Here is a 22,169-nt window from a genome sequence, read left to right as displayed (position 1 = left end):
TTTCAAGGTCAAATGATGAGACATTGACTGAAATTAATCGGTTTATATATTTTGCTTATATCGTAATATATATTAGTCGAAACTATGGGATTTGGTTTTGCACGTGATGATTTGGGCGCCATCTTGATTTTAGGTGGAAAATAGAGGTGGCCGTCAGAAAAAGTGCTAGTTTTTCCTGGGATGGCCTGTCTAAAATCATACACATTGTAGGTCTGTATTGAAATACAATCGCGGACCAAACGTGTCCGAATTTTGCGAGCCAACCGATACAGCTAATAAATAATAAAGTCACAACTTTTTCCAACATGTCAGCGCTCTAATCAGACACAACAGAACAATAAACTCTGTATTGCGTGGGGTATAATTAACGGACAGTGTGCAGAAGAAAAACGTTTAGAATAATAACCAAGGTCAAAGTCAGGTCATTCACGAACTCTATTGTTGCAACCTAGTCAGCAGTGAAAAAGTTGTTGATATCCATATACCTGTATCCATAGGTTATTATTACTGTTATGTGATAACTCGTTGAGTCACTACTAAGTTTAAAATGATCAGGCCCTATTTAGAATTTGGACGTATTCAGGTTCTATACATGATTACAACAAAATTACCATATGAAAGACATTCAATCATGAAGCTGTACTGATTGTATTAAAGGGTCTTTGGTATAATTATGGGAAGACTCTCACTTTTCCTGGTATAACCAAATGGTAGGTGTAATCAGTTCATACCATACAGGATCGATGCAGGGACCGGACGAGACCTGCAAGTTTTAGAAACTTGTAAGACAGGGTTTAAACTGGACACTGGACGGACAACTAAAGGAATCAGAGGTATGTTGTAGATATACAACTGTTGACGGAACTATTGACGTAGTATGCGGCCTATACACGATCAATATGATTGATCAATATCAAAGACCCAAGATCAATGTAATGTACACACGAACATTAATTATTTTATTGTCCAACTGTGAATAAAATCAAACTTGATTAGATCTCTTCAATAATATTGAAGAGAAATATTATTTTGTATCCAATCCTGCATCTAGGGTCCCAATATTGATCAATCAAATTGATCGTGTATATGCTGCATAAGCCTTTGTGTCATATATACTCAAACCTTAATGCCTAGATTTGATTTAATGATTGGATTTGGATTCAAGCCTTCTAAATTTAAAACCACGCTCAACAATGGAGTAAGCAGTACAAGGTATGCTCAAATTCTTAGCCCATGGTGAATTAGAAAAAAGGTGAAACATGGAGTACGGTCATTTTCAAAACAGCCTGTACCGTGAAGAGGAACTAGAGCTACTAGAAATATCAGGCTTCTGACCTCATTGACCTTTAATCTCATGTTGACTTTTCATGTTACCCTCATATAATTAAAGACAGAGATAAAAAGAATTTATCGCGTCTGACGTCATCTGTCAATCAAACTCGAGCACGGTTTGTTTACAAATGTCGTGATGATGACTTGCTGAACACGGCGGTATAACCGATCGCCTTATTGTTAATTTCGCACTTTCAAACATGCAAACCATCTCAAACGTTAGGTCTTTATAGTAGGAAACTTTCTTTCGGCGAAGGCACCATGTCAACAATGCCTAGAAAAGCTGCTTTTTGCCTTGTAAAAGTACGTAATTTTTCGCCATTTGCTGCTGTTCCTTTTCTCCGATCAGCACCAGATAGATCGGTCTTCCTTTTACGCGCTATTAACCTGTGTTAACCAATCAAGGATCATAATTGACAGTGACATCAGACGCGATAAATTCTTTCTATCTCTGTCTTTAATTATAGCAAAGATGCACCAAGTTTATGCCCAATCTGGCAAATTTTCACATGTTACCTCATTTGACCTTTGACCTTGGGTAATCCCCCGGGGGTAATCTCAGGTTGCCAGGGTGAAAACATCATGAAAGGTTGTGAAAGATTTGTTTTGGACCCTGAACATGTATAAAACTTTACCAAACTATACGAAACTATACGCAACTTTAGTGTATACATGTTGAGGGGCCAAGGGGACTTCTTGCGCTCAGGTCTTCATTTGTTTCTATGACGAGTTGAAAGTCCCTCACTACCAATCGAGTCACAGTTTGGATCGCTCGCTTCAAACGAAAAGGCCTTGCTAAACACTTGTCCGCATTCTATTACAGATTCACAATGGGATTAACTAAAAGGAAGTTACTCATCGTCATCAGCATCGTGGGAACCTTGACCTTGACCTTGCTCGTCCTAATTTGTCAAAGAGAAACCAGAGAAATGGGTCAGTGTATAATTATACAAGGAATGATAGTAATAATGGTGATTATGATGATGATGATGATGATGACGATGATGATGATGATAATGATGGTAATGGTGATGATGGTGATTGGTGATGGTGATGGTCAAGGTCACCCGAGATCAACTTAAGGTCAAAATGGGTAAAATTCCAAAGTTTGTTCAATTTAAAAGAAAATTAGTATGTGTGATGGTACTATGATGCAAAACATGATGGAGGTCATTTCAAGGTCATCGGAGGTCAACCAAAGGTCAAATGTTTGTATTGTATAGATTGTTATTAAACTTTGTGCCTACATTTTTCACGAAAGATAATTATTTCCAAAGTCATTTCAAGGTCATCAGAGGTCATTTCAAGTTTACGGCTAGACTTCGCGGCCTTATAAGGCTGGAACATATCCAGTTTTATTTTCCTCTCTTTTAGCAGGGATATGCTCATGGGTATATGTTCAGAAACTAACTAAGTTCTTATCTCTCTGTCTCTGTTTGTGTCTTTCTGTCTGTCTTCTGTCTTTTTGTATCTGTGTCTGTCTCGTCTTGATCTTTCTCAGGATCACGCCTTATTCTGGGAAGTTCAACGGAGTCATCACAAAAGTTAACGGAGCAGCACGGAACAACAGTGCATAAGAAATATGGCGTGCCTATTACGGGAATGGTAAGACCTATAGAAGCCTACATAGAAATGAGTTAAAATCAAACCGCGCTTTGACCACGAAATTAACATCCTGCTTGTCAGATGATTGTTGTTCTACTGTATTAATCCAGTTGCAAATTATAAGGCTCTTAAACAGATATTTTGTGACTAACATGACTAAGTACGGTGTACCATCTCCGCCAATTTCCTTTTTAATTCCCCTTTTTTTAATTTCCCTTTTTTTTTTAATTCCCTTTTTTTTTTTAATTTCCCTTTTTTTAATTTCCTCTTTTTTAATTTCCCTTTTTTGATTTCCTTTTTTTTAATTTCCCCTTTTTTAATTTCCATTTTTTTTTTTAATTTCCACTTTTTTTTAATTTCCCCTTTTTTTTTTAATTTCCCTTTTTTTTAATTTCTTTTTTTCAATTTCCCCTTTTTTTTTTTAATTCCCCCTTTTTTTCTCACAAAGCAGAATCTTGGCCGAGGCACATACTGGTAGTTGTCCGAGAATTTGCTCGCTTCCTACTGCGTATGCTGGTCTTTACGCACTGTAGTCTTTACGCTTCCCTGGGCTATATCAGTGGTGTATTACACCACTGATATAGCCCAGGGAAAGCGCCACTAGGTAGTGGCACGTCCCTGTATAGCCTGTGTGCTAGGGCCGTAGACTTATGTCAAGTCACGGGAAAACCATAAGAATACTAGTATATAACTCGCAGTGGTTTTATCCCGGTCCGTGAGGGGGGGTGTAATTTTCCCAAGGCGTGCCAAAAAATTGCTTGCTTCCCTTCTGGGCCTGCCAAAAAATCTTCGCCCCCTGCTTTGCACATGACAAATGTTTTAAAATTGCCATTAAAATTGCCATGTAAAGGGACGGCATATTAGAACGTTTTCGTACTATTTAATAGAGCTATTTTATGACTATTATGTGACTATTTTTGCATTTTTCTCACAAACTAATAACACACTGGTAAGGAACTGCATTGGCTTCCTGTCGTCCAATGAATTGTTGTTATAACTTATGTTGATTGTATATAAATGTAATAATGATATTGCTCATGATTTATCTGAACTTCTTTCAAATTATGTTCCCACTCGTACTCTTCGATCTGGAAACATGCAACTTCTTCAAGAAACAAAATAACAGCACGTGAGTCATTTGAAATTACAGCTCCACGTCTATGGAATGAACTGCCTATATATTTTAGAACTGCTAAAAATGTAACTATGTTTTAAAAGATGTTAAAAACTCATCTTATGTCGGGGTTTGCTCAGGGAAATTTGAAAATGCCACCAAATAGTGAAAAACTGTATAAAATGTCTAACTTTTGTGTTGATTTGCAAAATAAAACAAAGAAAAGTGATTATTTAGCAGTAATCAACCATTAAACAATAGCATTAATTTTAGGCCTACGATGCAAGGCTGCCCATAGGCCTAGTGCTTTATAGTGGACACGGAAAATCACGGAATAACACGGATTTTAAATTTTGTAACACCATGAACACGGAGAAATCGTGGCTTTAGCTATATGCCGAATAATTATATATTAGCTACTTATACAGTGGAAGGGTCTAAATATTTAATATATTATTAATAATTATTATTGTAATGTAATCTAATTCAAATTAGGCCTTCTTTAATATAAGCCTCGTGATCACTCTATATCTATTGGATTCGGATTGTTTTGCTAGGTTTGGATTTAATTTTTGTCTTCACTATAGGCCAAGATCCCGGGGCCAAGATATAAAAAATAGAAAGCTATGCGAGCGCTATCCATGTTCAATTGGATAGCTGTGTTCAAAGATAAAGTACGGACGAAGCCTTGACTAAAGCTAATGCTCCCCGCGGTATACTAAACTGAATCCACTAGCTGCAACATTATACGCACATCAAAAAAAAAAATATCGGGAAATTAAAAAAAAAGGGAAATTAAAAAAAAGGGAAATTATTTCGCAAAAAAAATGCATATTCATCAAAAAATTAAACTTTGTCCGATCGGGCCCAAATTTGGTGGGTGGCATCCTTGATACAAGGGGAATATAATGCGCGAAATAAAATCGAGGTCAACCAAGGTCAAAGGTCATTACGGAGGGGTCAAATTTCAAACTTTGTCCGATCGGGCTCAAATTTGGTGGGTGGAATCCTTGATACGAGGGGAATATATTCCCGAAATAAAATTGAGGTCAAGCGAGGTCAAAGGTCATTATGGAGGGGTCAAATTTCAAACTTTGTCCGATCGGGCTCAAACTTGGTGGGTGGAATCCTTGATATGAGGGGAACACGTAAAACACGTAAAATCGAGGTCATCCGAGGTCAAAGGTCATCCAGGAGCTACATTTTAAACTTAATCCCTAAGCTTCCCTGGGTGGGCGCTTTATATTGGGGCATGGGCGCTTATTGGAATGAATACGGTTGTTATCAATTAATTTATTAAATGAAAACGATTAAATAAAGAAATAAATATAAATAAAATAAATCATTAATTGATCAATAAATTAATAAATAAAAGAATTCATTGATTGATAAATAAACACATAAATAAGCAAATAATCAATTACCGGTAATTGTTAAATAAATACATAAACAAATAAATCAAGGCAGAGAATTTTATTTCAATTTTATATCAGGGCTGTCAACTCTCACGCATTGGCCGTGAGTCTCACGCATTGGGTCACTTTCTCACGGTCTCACGCCAAGATAGTATAATCTCACGCCTAGTAGTAAATCTCACGCAAAAAGCTGGAAAATGAGTAAAATCTCACGCATCGTCATGAATAATTTGTTGTTTCTACCAACCCCCACCCCCCCACCCCGCTTTTCAAATTCTCAAGCGCCGTGGCTCAAATAGGCCTAATCATTGTTCAAAATGAACGTTGGAGTCGGCAAATCCCGGTACGCATCTGTCTCACGCCAAGCAATTCCAAAAAGTCACAGCCCTGTTTATATACGCCAAAATATTTTCTGAATTTAGTCAAAATTAACACTCTATTGATGGTAAAAATTTTATGAAAATTTTACCCCTTTTTACGTAGGTCCTAGACTATGCCATAGTCGATTTTTGATAAATAAAACATGTTATTAATCATGATGAAAGCATTCAGTTGAACTCGAAATTATACTGATATTTATTACATCAAAATACTAGTATAAAATGGTTATGAAAAAGTTTATATAATTATAATAGTGACAGTAAAGGTAAAGTAAAGTATACGTAGGCTTATATTATTGAATGCAACATCATGTCATTATATAAGCACTTCAATAACTGGAAGAAACTTTGGGGACCTACGTGTAATTATCCTATAAATTGCGAAAATCCAGACCGTGTATGCACGAAAAATGGCAGGTTCTATAATGTGAACCACATGTATATACCCGGTATCCCGGCCCGGTATATAGGAGTATTATAGCACGTGCAGCCGGTGCGGCCATACGGCCTAGCGAGTTCAAATCGATAATGCATGTATAATAATTGCCCATTTATCATGTTTATTAATTTAGTAATTTATTTATTATTAATACACATTAATGTTTTTAACAAATAAAATTCCAAAATATGGTACATTTTCTCCCGCATTTTCTGCCTTTGCTTGTCACGTGGTAGGCCTATGTTGAAGTTGCGACCATATGTTCAAATAATTTTCAAAAGCATAACAATATGACAAGTGGCCGACTGGTCTAAGGCGCTGGGCCCACAGAGTATCCAAAGCCCTGCGCCGTGAGTTCGAACCCCGCCTCTGCCAAACTTTATTTTACTTGGGGAAATTTAAAAAAAGGTGAAATTCAAAAAAAAAAAGGTGAAATGAAATTCAAAAAAAGGTGAAATTAAAAAAAAGGGGAAATTCAAAAAAAAAGGAAATTCAAAAAAAAGGAAATTCACAAAAAAAGGGGAAATTAAAAAAAACGGGGAAATTAAAAAAAAAGGAAATTCAAAAAAAAGGAAATTCAAAAAAAAAGGAAATTCAAAAAAAAAAGGAAATTCAAAAAAAAGGAAATTCAAAAAAAAAAGGGAAATTCAAAAAAAGAAGGGGAATTAAAAAAAAAGTGAAAAAAAAAAAAAAAAGGGGTAATTAAAAAAAAAGGAAATTAAAAAAGGGGAAATTAAAAAGGAAATTGGCGGAGATGGTACACCGTAACTAAGGCCTGCAACCATATAATATCGATGCGGAAGACTTTATATACCAGGAAAACTTTTCTATGCACCTTGCTCCAAAAAGAGTTATGGTTTGAAAAAAAATTTGAAAACAGATATACATTTTGTTCAAAATCACATCAAAGCATTCCTCTCATATTAGAAAATCATAGTTTGGCTTATCTGTGACGTTTGGTTCTCGAGTTATAAGCACCAGGTCAAAGGTCGCATTTAGGCTCCACATGGGTCAAACCTAAACTTGCTCCGAATTTAACAAACATTTCTAGTCTGGTGCCGAAACCCAAAATATCGGCTTAACCCAAAAGTAGCGTCCGCACAATGTTTTTTTGTTGTTTCTATATCGTCAAGACCTACTGATTCAGAAACCGACTGATGCCACCTCAGCTCCCTTGGGCCAATATGGCTATCATCACACATAAATAGCCATATATCAGCTATATAAGCAGGTATGATGAAGATTTTGGCGTCTTTGAATAGGTTTTAGGGGTCAACGAATTCATATCTGTCCTTATTTAAAACACTGAAATCTTCTTTCACATTGAAATCCAATATGGCCGCCAAAATGGTCGCCACCACATAATAAATAGCTACGTATCAGCTATCTAAACAGGTATGGAAATGGTGTTAGTGTCTTTAAATAGGTTTTAGGGGTCAATGAATTCATATGTGTCCTTATATAAACCAGTGAATTCTTCATTCACATTAAAATCCAATATGGCCGCCAAAATGACCGTCACCACTAAATATAAATAGCTATAGTCAGATATCTAAGCAGGTATGGTGCTGACGTTAATGCCTTTAAATAGGGGTCAATGAGTTCATATTTGCCACATATTTGTCCTTATTTAAAACATTGAAGTCTTTATTCACACTGGAATCCAAGAAGGCCGCCATCTTTCATGAATGGCTACGTACATCTGAGTGTGCTTAAGAGGTATAACAATGATATAAACAGCTTTGATTATGTTTAATGGGAAGATGTGGTCACTTATTCATCAGATTCGTCATCATAATCTTCATATGATTACTTTGCTCATGACAGTTTCTGTCCATCTGACAACCACAGCATATCATCCTGAATATTTTTTGAAGGTGCTGGTTGCACATTATCGGGCAATGTAACTTATTAGGTTCATCTTTCAGCCAACACAACTGACATGGATCAGGTGGATCCTGGTTTAACACTGGCTCTAGATGCTAGTTTGCGAAATACGCTCGTTTTACATTTTCAGCAAATGCCCCGCCCGGTTGTTGGTGGCAAGGTCTAAACTTAGAGGTGGTTGTCAGTCACTTTTCGTTTTGTAATTTTCGACAACCAAGTGCTGTAGTACCCAATCGCTCACGTTGTTCCAGTTGACTGCTTGCATTGCATGCTGAATCAAAGGTGGCAGCCTCTGCAATTATGTCATCCACGGCTTACTCCATATCACCCAACTTCTAACTATGGCCTTTTAGAAGCACTTTGATAACAGTAATTTGCCTTTTCAATTTCCCAACGATATGCCACAATGTCACAGCCAGGGAGGATATGAGGAACCAGAAATTGTGGTACAATATCTACATGCTTCTTTGCGGTCGATGCAATACTTTAATGTTTGTACCTTCCATAAAAAGGTTACAGGTAGGTAGTAATATGCCTTCCATAGAAAGGTTTCAGGTAGTAATCATGGTAATATGTGGGCAACATGTGTCATCACACATGAGACTTTGATATTCTCAATCCCTTGGTTGGCAATAAAGACAACCTGCTGGGTCATAGTATCATCAGCTTCGCATGGTTCGTTTTCATATATTCAGTCCGCTGGATCAATACCCAAATACCCAGATCTTTCGCACGATCCCAGAGCTGTTGACAAATGATGTCGATGATCTGAACATTGTTCTTAATGCCATAAGTGTGATTTGCTTCTGTAGCAGGGAGCTATTAAGGCGAAGCTGATGTTGAATACTGGCTTGTTTTCGAGCACTTTTGCTGTATGCTCACAAAATGCAGTATTGTATGCATCAACATCTCAGGTTGTGTACTCTGATTTGTCAAAAATTCTTTCTCGTAAATAGTGCCGAAACCCAAAATATCGTCTTAATCCACACAATGTTTTTTGTTGTATAGTGTGAAAAAACAAACACTGTAAAACGTCGACTTGTTTTGCAAAATCTTATTCTGTCCCACAAGAAGTCAATTTCGGTATTGTGATCCAGCGGACTGATATGAAAATAAACCATGCGAAGCTGATGTTATTATGTACCAGCAAGTTATCTTCATTGCCAACCAAGGGATTAAGAAGACCAAAGTCATATGTGATGACATGAATGCGTTCCCGTTGCTCACATACAGCTACATCATGGCAATCTTACCTGTAACCTTTCTATGGATGGGAAGGTATTTCCAAGCATACAATAATAAATATTTCAGCGACCGCAACGTCTGGCTGCTCATGCCCACTCTGGTTCTGACACTATGACATAGTGTCCATTATGACCATTAGCTGGACAAGTTGTGTGATATAGAGCAAGCAGTGGATGACACAATTGCAGAGGCTACCACATTTGTTGTAGCCAACTGGGACAATGTCAAAGGTTCGGTACAGCATTTGGTTGTCAAAAGTTGCAAACGGAAAGTGACTGACAACCACACCAAAGTTGAATAATTTGCCACAAACAACTAAGCATTTGTTGAAAATGTAAATCGAGCTCATTTGCAAGTTATCACATGGAAGCGAGCATTTTCTTTCCCCCCGATCATTCACCTGATCTGGATACATGTCAGTTGGGGTGACTGAAAGAGGAAAACAAGCATCTGACACCTGTGACATTACCATATAATGTAGTTGTACCTGATGAATAAGTGACCGCATAATCCCCTTGAATATAATCAAAGCTCTTTATATCACTGTTATAGCTCCTAAGCACACTCAGCACTTAGATGTAACAATTCATATATGAAATTCGTTGACCCCTAAATCCTATTTAAAGGCACTAACATCATCACCATAGCTGTTCATATAAGCCAATTTATATGTAATGGTGGCCATTTTGGCGGCCATATTGGATTTCAATGTGAATGAAGACTTCAGTGGTTATGATAAGGCTAAATATGAATTGGTTGACCGCTAAAACCCAATTCAAGACACTAACATCATCACCATACCTGCTTAGATAGCTGATATATAGCTATTTATATATGGCGGTGGTCATTTTGGCGGCCACGTTGGATTTCGGCGTGAATAAAGACTTCTATGGCTGTGATAAGGCCAAATATGAAATGGTTGACCCCCAAAACCCATTTTAAGACACTAAAATCCTCACCATACCTGTTTATATAGCTGATATATAGATATTTATATGTGGCGGTGGTCATTTTGGCGGCCATATTGGATTTCAGCGTGAATAAAGACTTCTGTGGTTTAGATAATGACTAATATGAATTCGTTGACCTCCAAAACCCAGTACATAGCATTATTACATGCAATGTAGTGCTATCTTCAGTAGACAGTATTATTACATGCAGTGAATGTCTATATTCAGCTGATTGCATTAATGTATGTAACACAGCTGTCTTCAGTAGATAGCATTATTACATGCAATGTAATGCTATCAAAGACACTAAAATCATCACCATACCTGTTTATATAGCTAATATATGGCTATTTATATGTGATGGCAGTCATTTTGGCGGCCATCTTGGATATCTCAAAATGCCCAAGGGTGCTGAGGTGACATCAGTCAGTTTCTGAATCAGTAGGTCTTGATGATATAGAAACAAGAAAAAAACATTGTGCGGACGCTACTTTTGGGTTTTTAATTTGGGCACCAGACTAGATACCCTTAAGGGATCTAAAATGAGCGTTTATTGCGTTTCGACAGTATTTTTGTGGGACATGAGAGCACCTCAGACCTATCGAATTGCATTCTGAATACGAAGCATGTCTTTCTGATATCAAATAATTTTCATTTTTTGAAAATTACAATATAATAAATTTTATGACAAATTATAAAAATTTGATATTTTTCACATTTTGATATATAACAGTCCTCGAAGTAAATTATATAAATCTAATGATATATTCTTAAAGTGTATGTAGCAGGAAGGAAAAGCCGACGGTCAATTGAAAATTTTGACCTTTCATATTGAAGATATGGATTTTTTCCCAAAAAGACCTAATTTTTTTTGGTGTTTTGGGAAAAAATCCATATCTTCAATACGAAAGGTCAAAATTTTCAATTGATCGTCGGCTTTTCATCCCACCTACATACACTTTAAGTATAAATCATCAGATTTCTAAAGTTTACTTCAAGTACTGTTAAATATCAAAAATATCAATTTTAATGATTTGCCATAAAATGTGTATTAAATTGCGAATTTCAAAAATCAAAATTATTTGATATCAGAATGACATTCTTCGTATTCAGAATGCAATTCGATATGTCTGATGTGCTCTAATGTCCCAAAATAAATACTGTCCAAACGTTCATACCCCAGCCCTTAAGGGGTCGATCTTTTGTGCGTAATTATAGAGGGCCAGGGATTCACTCTATCATTAAAAAAATTATTTGAAGAAGTCAAAGAGCCCTAGGAATAAAAACTGTAGTGTAATTCACACCAGATACAATTTCTTTATACGACAAAATTAATTTTGTAATCGATCAAAAACAAACGTTTTATATCAATTTTAAATTTAGCCTGAATCCGTAAATATAGTACCTCTCGCCCTTTTTTAGGTCAAGGCTATTTTTACCATTATGCAGCGAACCATTGTTGAAGCTATTTCACATACATGTACAAAACATTCTAGAGAAAGAATGAGGACTTATAGTGTTGAAATATCTTTTGTTGATTTCGAATGATAATGTTATGAAGTCGTAAATTTTAAGGTCACATTCCTAAAACCAAAACAAAACATTGCGACGCAGATAATTCAAGACTTACGCAATTTCATCATCACATCAGTGTCTTTATTATTTGTTTGAAACCTTTCCCAAACGTTCGTGCTATTTATGCATAAAACGGCTAATCTAGCTTTACAAAACGCGTCTTTTTTTAGTAAACAAAAGGCTAAAGATGGCATTATGAGATTTATCTTTTATTACCACACTCCTCCGCTCAACTGCCACAGTGGCCGAGCGGTGAAGCGCTAGACGCGTAATCGGAGGAAGTTTAGAATCGCTGGTTCGAGTCCCGACGAAGCATGTGGAAACTTTTTTTTCTTCAAAATTCATGATCGCATTCCGAAATGAGTCACTTGTCGGTAAATCATGTATCGTATCCTGAAGGGTACACGATGTACTGTTGGTCGAAGCAGCCCAAAAATTGATTTTCATTATCTTAATAAATATTTTATTGTAAAAAAACCCACTTTGATGTTTTGCAATAGTTTCATTCTACAAATCATATCGTCGGACGCATCACATACTGGTCTATCTCGAAAAACACGCATTTCGAGAAAATCGCAATTGAAAATCTTCGTATTAAGTTAACCTTTCTATAATTTAATTAGACTATGGATTTTAATGAAAGTGGTTTTAAATTAAAGCATATACTTAACAAATTTATTTAAGTGGAATCTTGAATTATATTTATGTATGCAGTATTGCTTAAAACTACACTAAAGTTGTAGTTCTGTATGTGAAATAGTTAATTTCCCGATATCGTATTTAAAGTGCGTTTCATACTGGTCTATCTTGGGGCTATCTCGATTTCGCGAACAATGATATGATTTTAGACGCATCACATACTGGTCTATCTCGAGATAGACCAGTATGTAATGCACTTTCAATACGATATCGGGAAATTAACGATTTCACATACAGAACTACAACTTAAGTGTAGTTTTAAGCAATATTACATACGTAAATATAATTAAAGATTCCACTTAAATAAATCTTTTAAGTATATGCTTTAATTTAAAACCACTTTCATGAAAATCCATAGTCTAATTAAATTATAGAAAGGTCAACTTAATACGATGATTTTCAATTGCGATTTTCTAGAAATGCGTGTTTTTTCGAGATAGATCAGTATGTGAAAACACGTATTTTGAAAAAATCATAGATAGTTTAAATTAAACATTTTATAACTGATTATCTAGGAAAAATTGAGGTCTGTAATTTGTTGTATTGGAAGACCTCCGTAAAAATGAACTATATACCAATTTTCTCAAAAAAGTCAAAAATTCAAGATAGACCAGTATGTGATGCACCCGACGATATACTTTGAACTTGCTTGATTTATTGTTGTTAACGAGTTTACAAAAGTGTTGCTTCAACCCTCTTTATAAGAACCACAGGACCTACAAAACTATATATATCTGTGATATTTGAATTCTTCTACACACTCGCTATGAAATGATCAATGCAATATTTGCCAAAGCTCACTACCAAATCGCAACAGTTTAAAATAGTGTCTAACCTTAAGTCAGCCTTGAACTGCGGATATTATCTTTTTTAAATACTCGTCTTATTTTTGAGGTGTGTGCTTATGTTTGTTTCTATTTTTGCTTTCCATTTTTATTGCAATATTCAAGAACCACACCATCATTTACAATAAAATGCCGAAATGTGGCAGCCGGACAATGGACATGTTATTACGCTGGAGATGCTTGAAGCTGGATATTATACATAGAAGGTGTAACATAGTATATGCTTTTGAGAGAATTGATCTAAAGGTAAGCATTACGTCATCTATTATGGATGATGATGAGTCATTGAATGATGACGACGATGATGATGACGTTGATATTCACTTAGAACGCTGGACAACCGATTCTTTTGTTGTGCAAGGCTCACTCAGTCATGATATACACGCCCTGACGATGACGACAACGACGATGACGATGACGATGACGATGACGATGACGATGATGATGATGATGATGATGATGATGATTACTACTATTATTATTATCATTATTACTACTACTACTACTACAACTAATTACATAGACCGAGACATATTATTGTAAAGTTTTACTCATTTTACTCAGGGCAAAGAAGAATATGCGATAAAGCGAGTACAACAACTTGCAGCCAACCCACCTGCTTTGTTTAGCGATCACATTTTCTATTTTCCAGTTGAGAAGTAAGGAAGTAATCAACCAATTATATTAGAGACAATGCGATTTTCTGAACGCAGCACGTGGAACGTACGTTTTCGCGTACGTTTTTACGTACGTTAATACGGTGTTAAATATTGCTAGTCTCGGTTCCAAACTGGATTGCGCTCATTCGTCACGAAGGAGAACAAATGAGCTGAAATAAAGACTATAATATTTGATCAAATCTAACAGCTTCTAACCTAGGTCGATAGAGGGCATAGTGATTGAAAAAATAAAAGTCCCGATAACAGTAAGCTGAGTCTATGCCTGATTCAAACAAGCCGCTGCGCTTTTGATTTCGACTAAAATTTTGATCTACATGCTGATTAATCTTAATTGTTTTTTGTGCTCCCCAAATATTATAGTTGCCCAAAAACATATATTTTGATAGATTAAAGATCACTACATCCATACATCATGACTTTACTTTCAAAATGAGACTTTTTCGTCCTGAAAATTGGGCGCGTTGCATGGACTTAGACATGAGGTAAAATCAGCATATTCAACGTAGCATCCATCCGCGTTTTATTCTACGTTGGGAATCCAAAATGGGAAATCGCAATGTAATGTTTTGTACGCAAAGTATCACACACATTTCAATGGGCAATCTCTGCGTATGAATATTGCGTTTAAATTTAGTCCATTTTTAACACATTGCTGTACCTTTATTATAATGATTTGTTACAAACAAAAAAGATCATAATAATAATTAGACTTTCCTTCGTATGTTCATTATCTTTGACTGTGCGAAATGGACACATTTTGTACATTATCAACGATATATCTACATCGATTTCGCACGTGGAATATCTTCAAAAATAGCTAAATACGTGACCTCGCTTCGATACAGGAGAGTACGTCCGATGCCCGGGTCCGATGTCTACCAGTCAACATTAATAGGTAAATTTTCACGGGAAAATTTTCTGGACACGTGACCAATGCGTATCAATGTGAGTGTAACCTCGAGCCTGATCTCTGACCCCCGGCGGTGACCTCGCTAAAATTTTCTTCACACTTAAGTTTTTGCACGCTCCATGCTTTGGTTCCAGCAATGAATAGTTTATCTTGAGTCTATGTAGGCAGAAGGGAGGAATGTAAAAAATTTCGACCCGAGAAAATGTACTCCGATCACCAACATATTCATGACCCCCCGAAGAAAAAACGACATGCCCCTTAGCCTTTTTTCTTCTTAGTTTACATCTCCTTTCCTCTTCGGTTTGCAAACCTATATTAATGAATTAAAATAACCCAGCTGGCTAATTGATTTGCTAAAGTCATATTTCAACATTTTCAGCATTCCTCATTTCTCTTCCTCCTCTTCTTGTCATGCTGGTTTTTCATACAATTTGGTTAAATTAAGGGAACTGGAATCGAGCGTTTTGAGCGTTTCGACAGCATTTGTTGTGGGACATGAGAGCACATCAGACCTATCGAATTGCATTCTGAATACGAAGAATGTCTTTCTGATATCAAATAATTTTCATTTTATGAAATTCACGATATAATACAAATTTTATGACAAATTATTAAAATTTGATATTTTTCACATTTTGGAGATATAAGATCCTGTGCCATATACTGGGGTACCCAAAAAGATGGCTTTGTTACATTTTGATGTGCAGTTTGGATTTCAAAACACTGTCTTTTGAGTATTCCTTCACTTAGAAGATTCAATTAGGTCTTAAATTGAGGCTAATTTATTCTATATTACTCGTGTTTTTATCCTGTTTAAAAATATTTTTCAATTATTTTCTTATGACGTTTAACATAAAATGTGCCAAGGGTGGCTGAGGATTAGGGGGAGGAGGATTAGGGGGAGGGATTCATAATGTAAATTTGATTTAAAACCCCCTTTAAAAATTTGAATTTAGTAAAAAAATATCTAAATGAACTCCCATACATCTAAACCAAGTAAATAAATACAGAAGTTCATTTAAAAGACCAATACTTGCCGAGAATGATTGTAAATGTGGAAAAAAGAGGTGGGGTTACATCCTCCCTACTTTGTGATTGTTTTTGCCCGTACTCTCTCATTTTTAACCGATTTCCATAAAAAAGGTGTCAAAATGCTCAGAAGGATAAGCCACTTCAAATGAGATGTGTAGGTAAAATGTTTGAACCATTTCATTTTTTTACTATGTAACACAAAGGTACCCCAGGTTGTGACACAGGACCATAACAGTCCTCGAAGTAAATTTTATAAATTTAATGATATAGTCTTAAAGTGTATTTAAATATATAGATATGTAGAAGCTTATTATCCTCTTCAACAATAGGATTATTGATTGGTTTTAAGGTGTTTGACTGGCGCTATCAACATGAGATACATGTCGCACCTAATTGAGCTACCTATGAATACGACCTTCATACACATTTCACACTGTAACTCAGAATACAATTTATGACATTTACGGCTCATTCGTGGTGTACGGTCATATATAATGCTTCCGTTTTTACACCAAAAATATTTCATTGAAAACCTTCCCATTTGGCTTCTAGTATTTCTAAAAGGTATCCATGCTTCCTTTGCATGTGCAATAAATTAACATTCAAAGCAATCTAAAGGCATTCTAGAAACACTTGAATTTTGGCGAATACTGCTGTGATTTCAACTTAAATGCTCAGCGCTTCTCCCAAAAATTATGTAGAAAAGTGACGGCATTTGCACACATACATTGCTATTACCCAGTGCCTATAAATTATACACAGATTTGGGGTCAAAGATCATCAAGTGGTCACTTCCGGGGTAGAACCGAATACCTTCAAAATGTTACTTCTCCCACAAATTTGTATTAGCTAAGGAAAACATAGCATAAAATATTCACACGTGAATTGTTGTTACCCAGTGTATACATTTTTCATGTGGGGTCAAAGGTCATTAAATAGTCACTACAGGTATAAAATGAAATACCTTCAAAATGCTATTTCTCCCAAAATTACCTAAGACAGTGATGCCACTCCCATAGCAAAAATAAAAGTTTCCCGGTTACCACCCGATGACTATTCGGTGGTCATCAGAAACCTTTCGGATACCTTTTCCAGAGCTAGAGTTATCCGAAAGTGCCCGCTAGTGGATACCTTGCGAATACCTAATTAAGTTATCCAAAAGTTTCGGGTAGACATCCGGAAGTCTCCCAAAAACCTTAAATATTTGAGTTACCCAGAAGGTCCCCCAAAACTTAGATTCTTTGCAGGAGTTACCCGGTGGTTATCCGCTTTTAATTTGACCTTGAAAATAGCATTAAGCATTTTGAGAATGCATTGTGGGTGGGTATATGGTCAAAGGTCACTGAATGAATTCAAAATGGAGCAGCTAGCTGTTAGCAGTTGGAATATATTTGTGCAGAATATTTAAGTTATTTGTAGTCCAAAATGTAAGGATTTACATGTAGGACATTACAAGATGTTTACTAATTAATCTGGAACATGCTATAGGAATTATAAAGCATTGAATGCTTGATTTCATATGACAATGCAGGTAGGAAAATGTGTAGGAAATGATTTGTATTGATGCAGTCTTTATACACTATGTACCTAATATATGACACATTTGAATGTTTTAGTTTATATCTTTTCTAGTAAATCATACATGATTTTGACCATGGAGCTATTATAAAGATGGAGATGAAATAGATTACGTAACGCATTGAAACCTTGTGCCGATTTGAAATCTGACAAGCTATTCATCGAAAGGTACCTTTTGTTTGGGACAAAGGGCTTCCGCCATTAAATCGGTATGCTGACCCGACAGTGTATTAACGCTTTACCTAGCAGGCTACTGTCAATAAGTGATCAAATGAAAGTCGCGTGAAAGCGCTTACTTTAACGAAAAGTACCTTTTGTTAGCATAACACACAAGGGTGTGATTGAGTAGCCGTAAGCACAAAAGGCACACATTAGCCGCTGATGTATAGTTCGTTGTCACCCCACTGACATTAGGTGCTTCATTTAAATCAATTGAATGCGCTTGCTGATGATTACACATCAAGGCTGCCATATTGTATAATGGTAATAGCTACGTAGGCCTATACATGTAACATATAATAAGTATACCGGTATAGGCCTATATAAAAGTTGTTTCACAAATTGACATTTTATTTTATTTTAAGAAGGACTGAGAATGTCATAAACAGTGGCGTACTGAAGGGGGCAGTTCTTCTGTGAGAGGTCTTGGTAGGGGATGAGGGTGGCGAAGGGGAGTATGAAGAATGAGAGGGGACTGGAGGAAGAGAGAAAGAGGAAGAAATAAAAGAGAAATAAATAAATAGACGTAAATAAATAGAAAGGTAAGGAAAATGATAGGAATGAGAGGGGACAAAACGTAAGAGGGGATGGAGAAGGGAAGGGAGATAAGAAGAAGGAGTGATACTTTATCAAGGAAAGAATAATTACAGAGAAAGGAAAAGAAAGGAATTACAAATAAATGTAGGCCTTATAATAATTATTATAGAAACTAAACACAGCCCCCCCCCCACACACATAGGCCTAACACTAACAACACTATAGGCAGCCATTCGATGATGTCAATGGCTTTATGCGTTACGTATTTAAAACGCCCAGTCAGATGTATTTTACACCTGCTAAGCACAAGTCACCCAATTTCGAAAATTGGACGTTGAATGTACACTCTCATGAATATTGATTGGCAACATTTTCCAATATGTCAGCGCTCAAATCGGACACAATAGAACAATAGACTATTCAGTGCGTTGATTTTGACTGTAAATTAATGTCTTTAAATTACTACTATCATCAGCTAATGAGTCAATCAACTGATAAGCTCTATGTTAAGCTATTTGTTTGTAAATAAATAATACTTGATACAAAAATTATAGGCTGTGTCAGTGATGTGATCACATTTAGGTACTGTAATACATGCTGATTCATGATCATAACAATTTGGTTGTACATTAATTGTAAGGTTTGCAGTGTGAACCAAATTAAATCAGAAGATTATCTTTGTACAATACTACAATATTACATTGTACACTTTCAAGTTTCTTATAGCAAGATAGCACAAGCTCAACTGCCATGACAGAGTTGTATTTCTCCCAAATTCAAATATTAGGCTAAATTGCCTAATAAATTTGTGCATACTCATGGATTTGTATTTCTGCATTCTCCAAAAGGTCAACAGGAAGTCTCCAAAGAGTTCACCAGGAATATCGTCACCAAAAGTTATCCGCTAGGTCCCCAAAAAGTTATCGGGTAGTTATCCGCTAGTTCCCCAAAAAGTCATCGGGTGGTTACCCGCTAGTTTCCCAAAACAGTCATCGGGTAGTCATCCGGTACCTATTACCTGAAAGGTATCCACTATGGTATCCCAAAAATTTATCGGGTAGTCACCCACTACATATCTAATTTGCATGTGAAATTTGCCGGTGTCCGAAAAGGTCTCATTTTTTTGATATGGGCTTGCACACATGCATTGTTACTGCCCAGTGTCTATAAATCATACAGAGATTTGGGGTCAAAGGTCATTAAGAGGTCACTTCCAGTCATCACACATGAATTGTTTTGATGAAATGTTATTATGTGATTGAAAATCTAACGCTCGGCCTTTTCCGGAGAGGTCACAGGACTACCGTGACCAATGCAATAGTTAGCATTAAAATCAGGTTGGTTTTACGCATTTAAAAAACACTTGGCCTATGGCGTATGCTGCTGTGGTTGGATCACAGAATTAAAGAAGGATAATCGGGACTCCCTATAACACCACGTACATTCGCGCCGTCAGCTATGGGAAGAAAATTGGGGGTATTCAGTCCATGCCGACGTTGCGCGGAGACGAACGAAAACAACTCTGCGTCTCATCTGAAGCGTTTTGATACTCGCGTGCAAGTCGCATCAAGTACGCAGATCTCTCAATTGCGCCCATCATCCATGCCTCGCTTGCATGACAACGTATGCCTCGAGCGCATTCCGAGGGAAACCGAATAGCCCCAATTTTGATCCATACCTGTATCGAGATGGCGGTCGAGTCCCGGTTCTCCTTCTCTAATTCTGTGGGTTGGATTGATAAACAACCTACTCCAACCAGATTTAGGCAAAACATCTTTTGGTAGAACATACGTGTGATTCCGTTGGTTAAAGGTCCGTAACCCGATCGACAGCATCATCCCCACGATTTTTTTCATTGTTGATGAGGTTTTGGTATCACATAATAGATACTATTTTTCTCATTACTATCCTGAAATTTGACACTCCAAGTCGATGTATTTCCGGAGAAATCATGAAACACAGCGGCTTTTACAGGCTACCGGTTTGTAAACAATGGTAAATACTTTGGATTTCTGGGCCGGGAATTATGAACGAAATAGCTCGAAATATCAGTCTCCTCAACATCTACTTTGGTTTCGCGTCATACACATTCTGTGAAAAAAGCGAACCACACTAACTGCTGAGGAGACGCGTCTAGACGGTGTGCCGTATTTAATTATAAAATTTCCCCAATGGAGGCAGTGGGCCGATTAGCTCAGTCGGTTAGCGCGCGCTTCATGTTTCTACCCGAGAGGTACCCGGTTCAAAATCCGGTACGGATTGGTTTTTTTTCCTCTCCATTTTAACCCAAACTTTTTTATATTCATTTGAAATGTACATATTGCAAGGGGAAATATATTTTATTTCCTTTTTTTCTGAAACGGTACGAAAAAACAAATATTTTTCGTTCAATACGGGCCGGGCATTGATTGTACAGCATGTCAGCATTAAATTCGTCATACGAACGGAAATGGTTGTTGTTGCTTGTCTACCCAGAATGCAATTCACGTATTGGATTGCAAATTTGGCTATTTATTCACATTTACGCTGAAAATGCTCTCGTTTTTTCACAAAGCAGCATAAAGGGGGCGATATTTGATATTATTATGTAATTTTAAAGACAATCCATATCCAAAACCAATAGGGTTACCCCTTTAAAAGTAGTTCAAAATGTAAATAACCCGGGTAAATAAATAGATAGGAAAATGAATAATTGATATTTGTCAATTATTGTTGAAATTGTAATTAATGAAATAATTGATGTACAAAACATCAATTTTGTCTTTTTAACAGGGAAAATTGGATGACAAATATGTGATCTTTATGATCTTCATATATGGCGTTGTCTTTTTAAAGACAGTTTTTGTTTCAGTTAACATGGTTAATATAAATCTGTAATTATTTCGATATTTTACCGATTCTAGTGTATTAAAATTAGGGCTCTGTGGTCACCTACAAAAATCTGGAAAAGATATCTTTACATTTGCTCCCATTTGCAGATGATATGAAGAAGCTACCCCGGGAAGCTACCATATACATCGGGCATGTACAGAACCATGCCATGAGCGGAGGTAGAACTCCCTCGTTCTGATCTCGTAAATTGGAACTTTGCCCCCGGGGACTTTGCCTCTATATTTTTCAACTTGACCAAATTTCTCGCACGATTATTTCATTTACAGGTCAATTCATCCAGTCTACATAAATATGATAAGAGATCCGATCGAATTCCTCGTTTCCAGTTACTATTATCGACAGCATGGAGACAAAACTCCAGGAAGTGTGGATCGAGTGAAGAAAAAATTTGGAGTGGAAATGAGAATGAATGAGGTATGAAAACTTGAAGCCACGTGTATGCCATTTCGTTCACTATTAAACGACCGATGTCTATGATTTTGGTACTAAACAAACTAATGGATAAGTATAGTTATCTTGTTTCCATTAACACCAAAAAATGCACAAACATCCCCAGATTGACGCCACGATGACGTCATAATTGACCAAAACATCAAAATTCACTGGTTTTAAGTCAAAATTTAAGTCAGAACAGTTACCATGTCCCTCTACTCTTTCTTATATGTCGAATATGTTCTTTTGAATTTAAGCCTGATATATCAAATTTTATTAAAGGTGAACCTCATTGAAAATAAAGTTATATATCAATGGAAAGCTTATGATGCCAGGAAGCAGAAAAGAATATTTTTTATTTGCCTAACGTACCAGGATAGACATAATCTCCATGCAAAGATTG

At 36.4% G+C, this 22,169-nt stretch overlaps 1 protein-coding gene across 1 annotated transcript; it reads left to right on the top strand.

The window, feature by feature from the left end:
• The first annotated feature begins 569 nt into the window (after positions 1–569).
• LOC140163769 (uronyl 2-sulfotransferase-like) lies at positions 570–21,754 on the top strand. The gene is made up of 6 exons (XM_072187085.1): positions 570–833; positions 2,156–2,265; positions 2,834–2,937; positions 13,592–13,732; positions 14,051–14,145; positions 21,601–21,754. The coding sequence occupies exons 2-6, from the start codon at positions 2,163–2,165 to the stop codon at positions 21,752–21,754; spliced, it is 597 nt and encodes a 198-aa protein (XP_072043186.1). The 5' UTR covers positions 570–833; positions 2,156–2,162.
• Positions 21,755–22,169: the final 415 nt, after the last annotated feature.

This window comes from Amphiura filiformis, chromosome 11 (genome assembly GCF_039555335.1).
Source record: "Amphiura filiformis chromosome 11, Afil_fr2py, whole genome shotgun sequence".
Taxonomy (NCBI): domain Eukaryota; kingdom Metazoa; phylum Echinodermata; class Ophiuroidea; order Amphilepidida; family Amphiuridae; genus Amphiura; species Amphiura filiformis.
The sequence above is the reverse complement of the archived record's forward strand: the minus strand, read 5'-3'. Positions and strand labels throughout refer to the sequence as shown.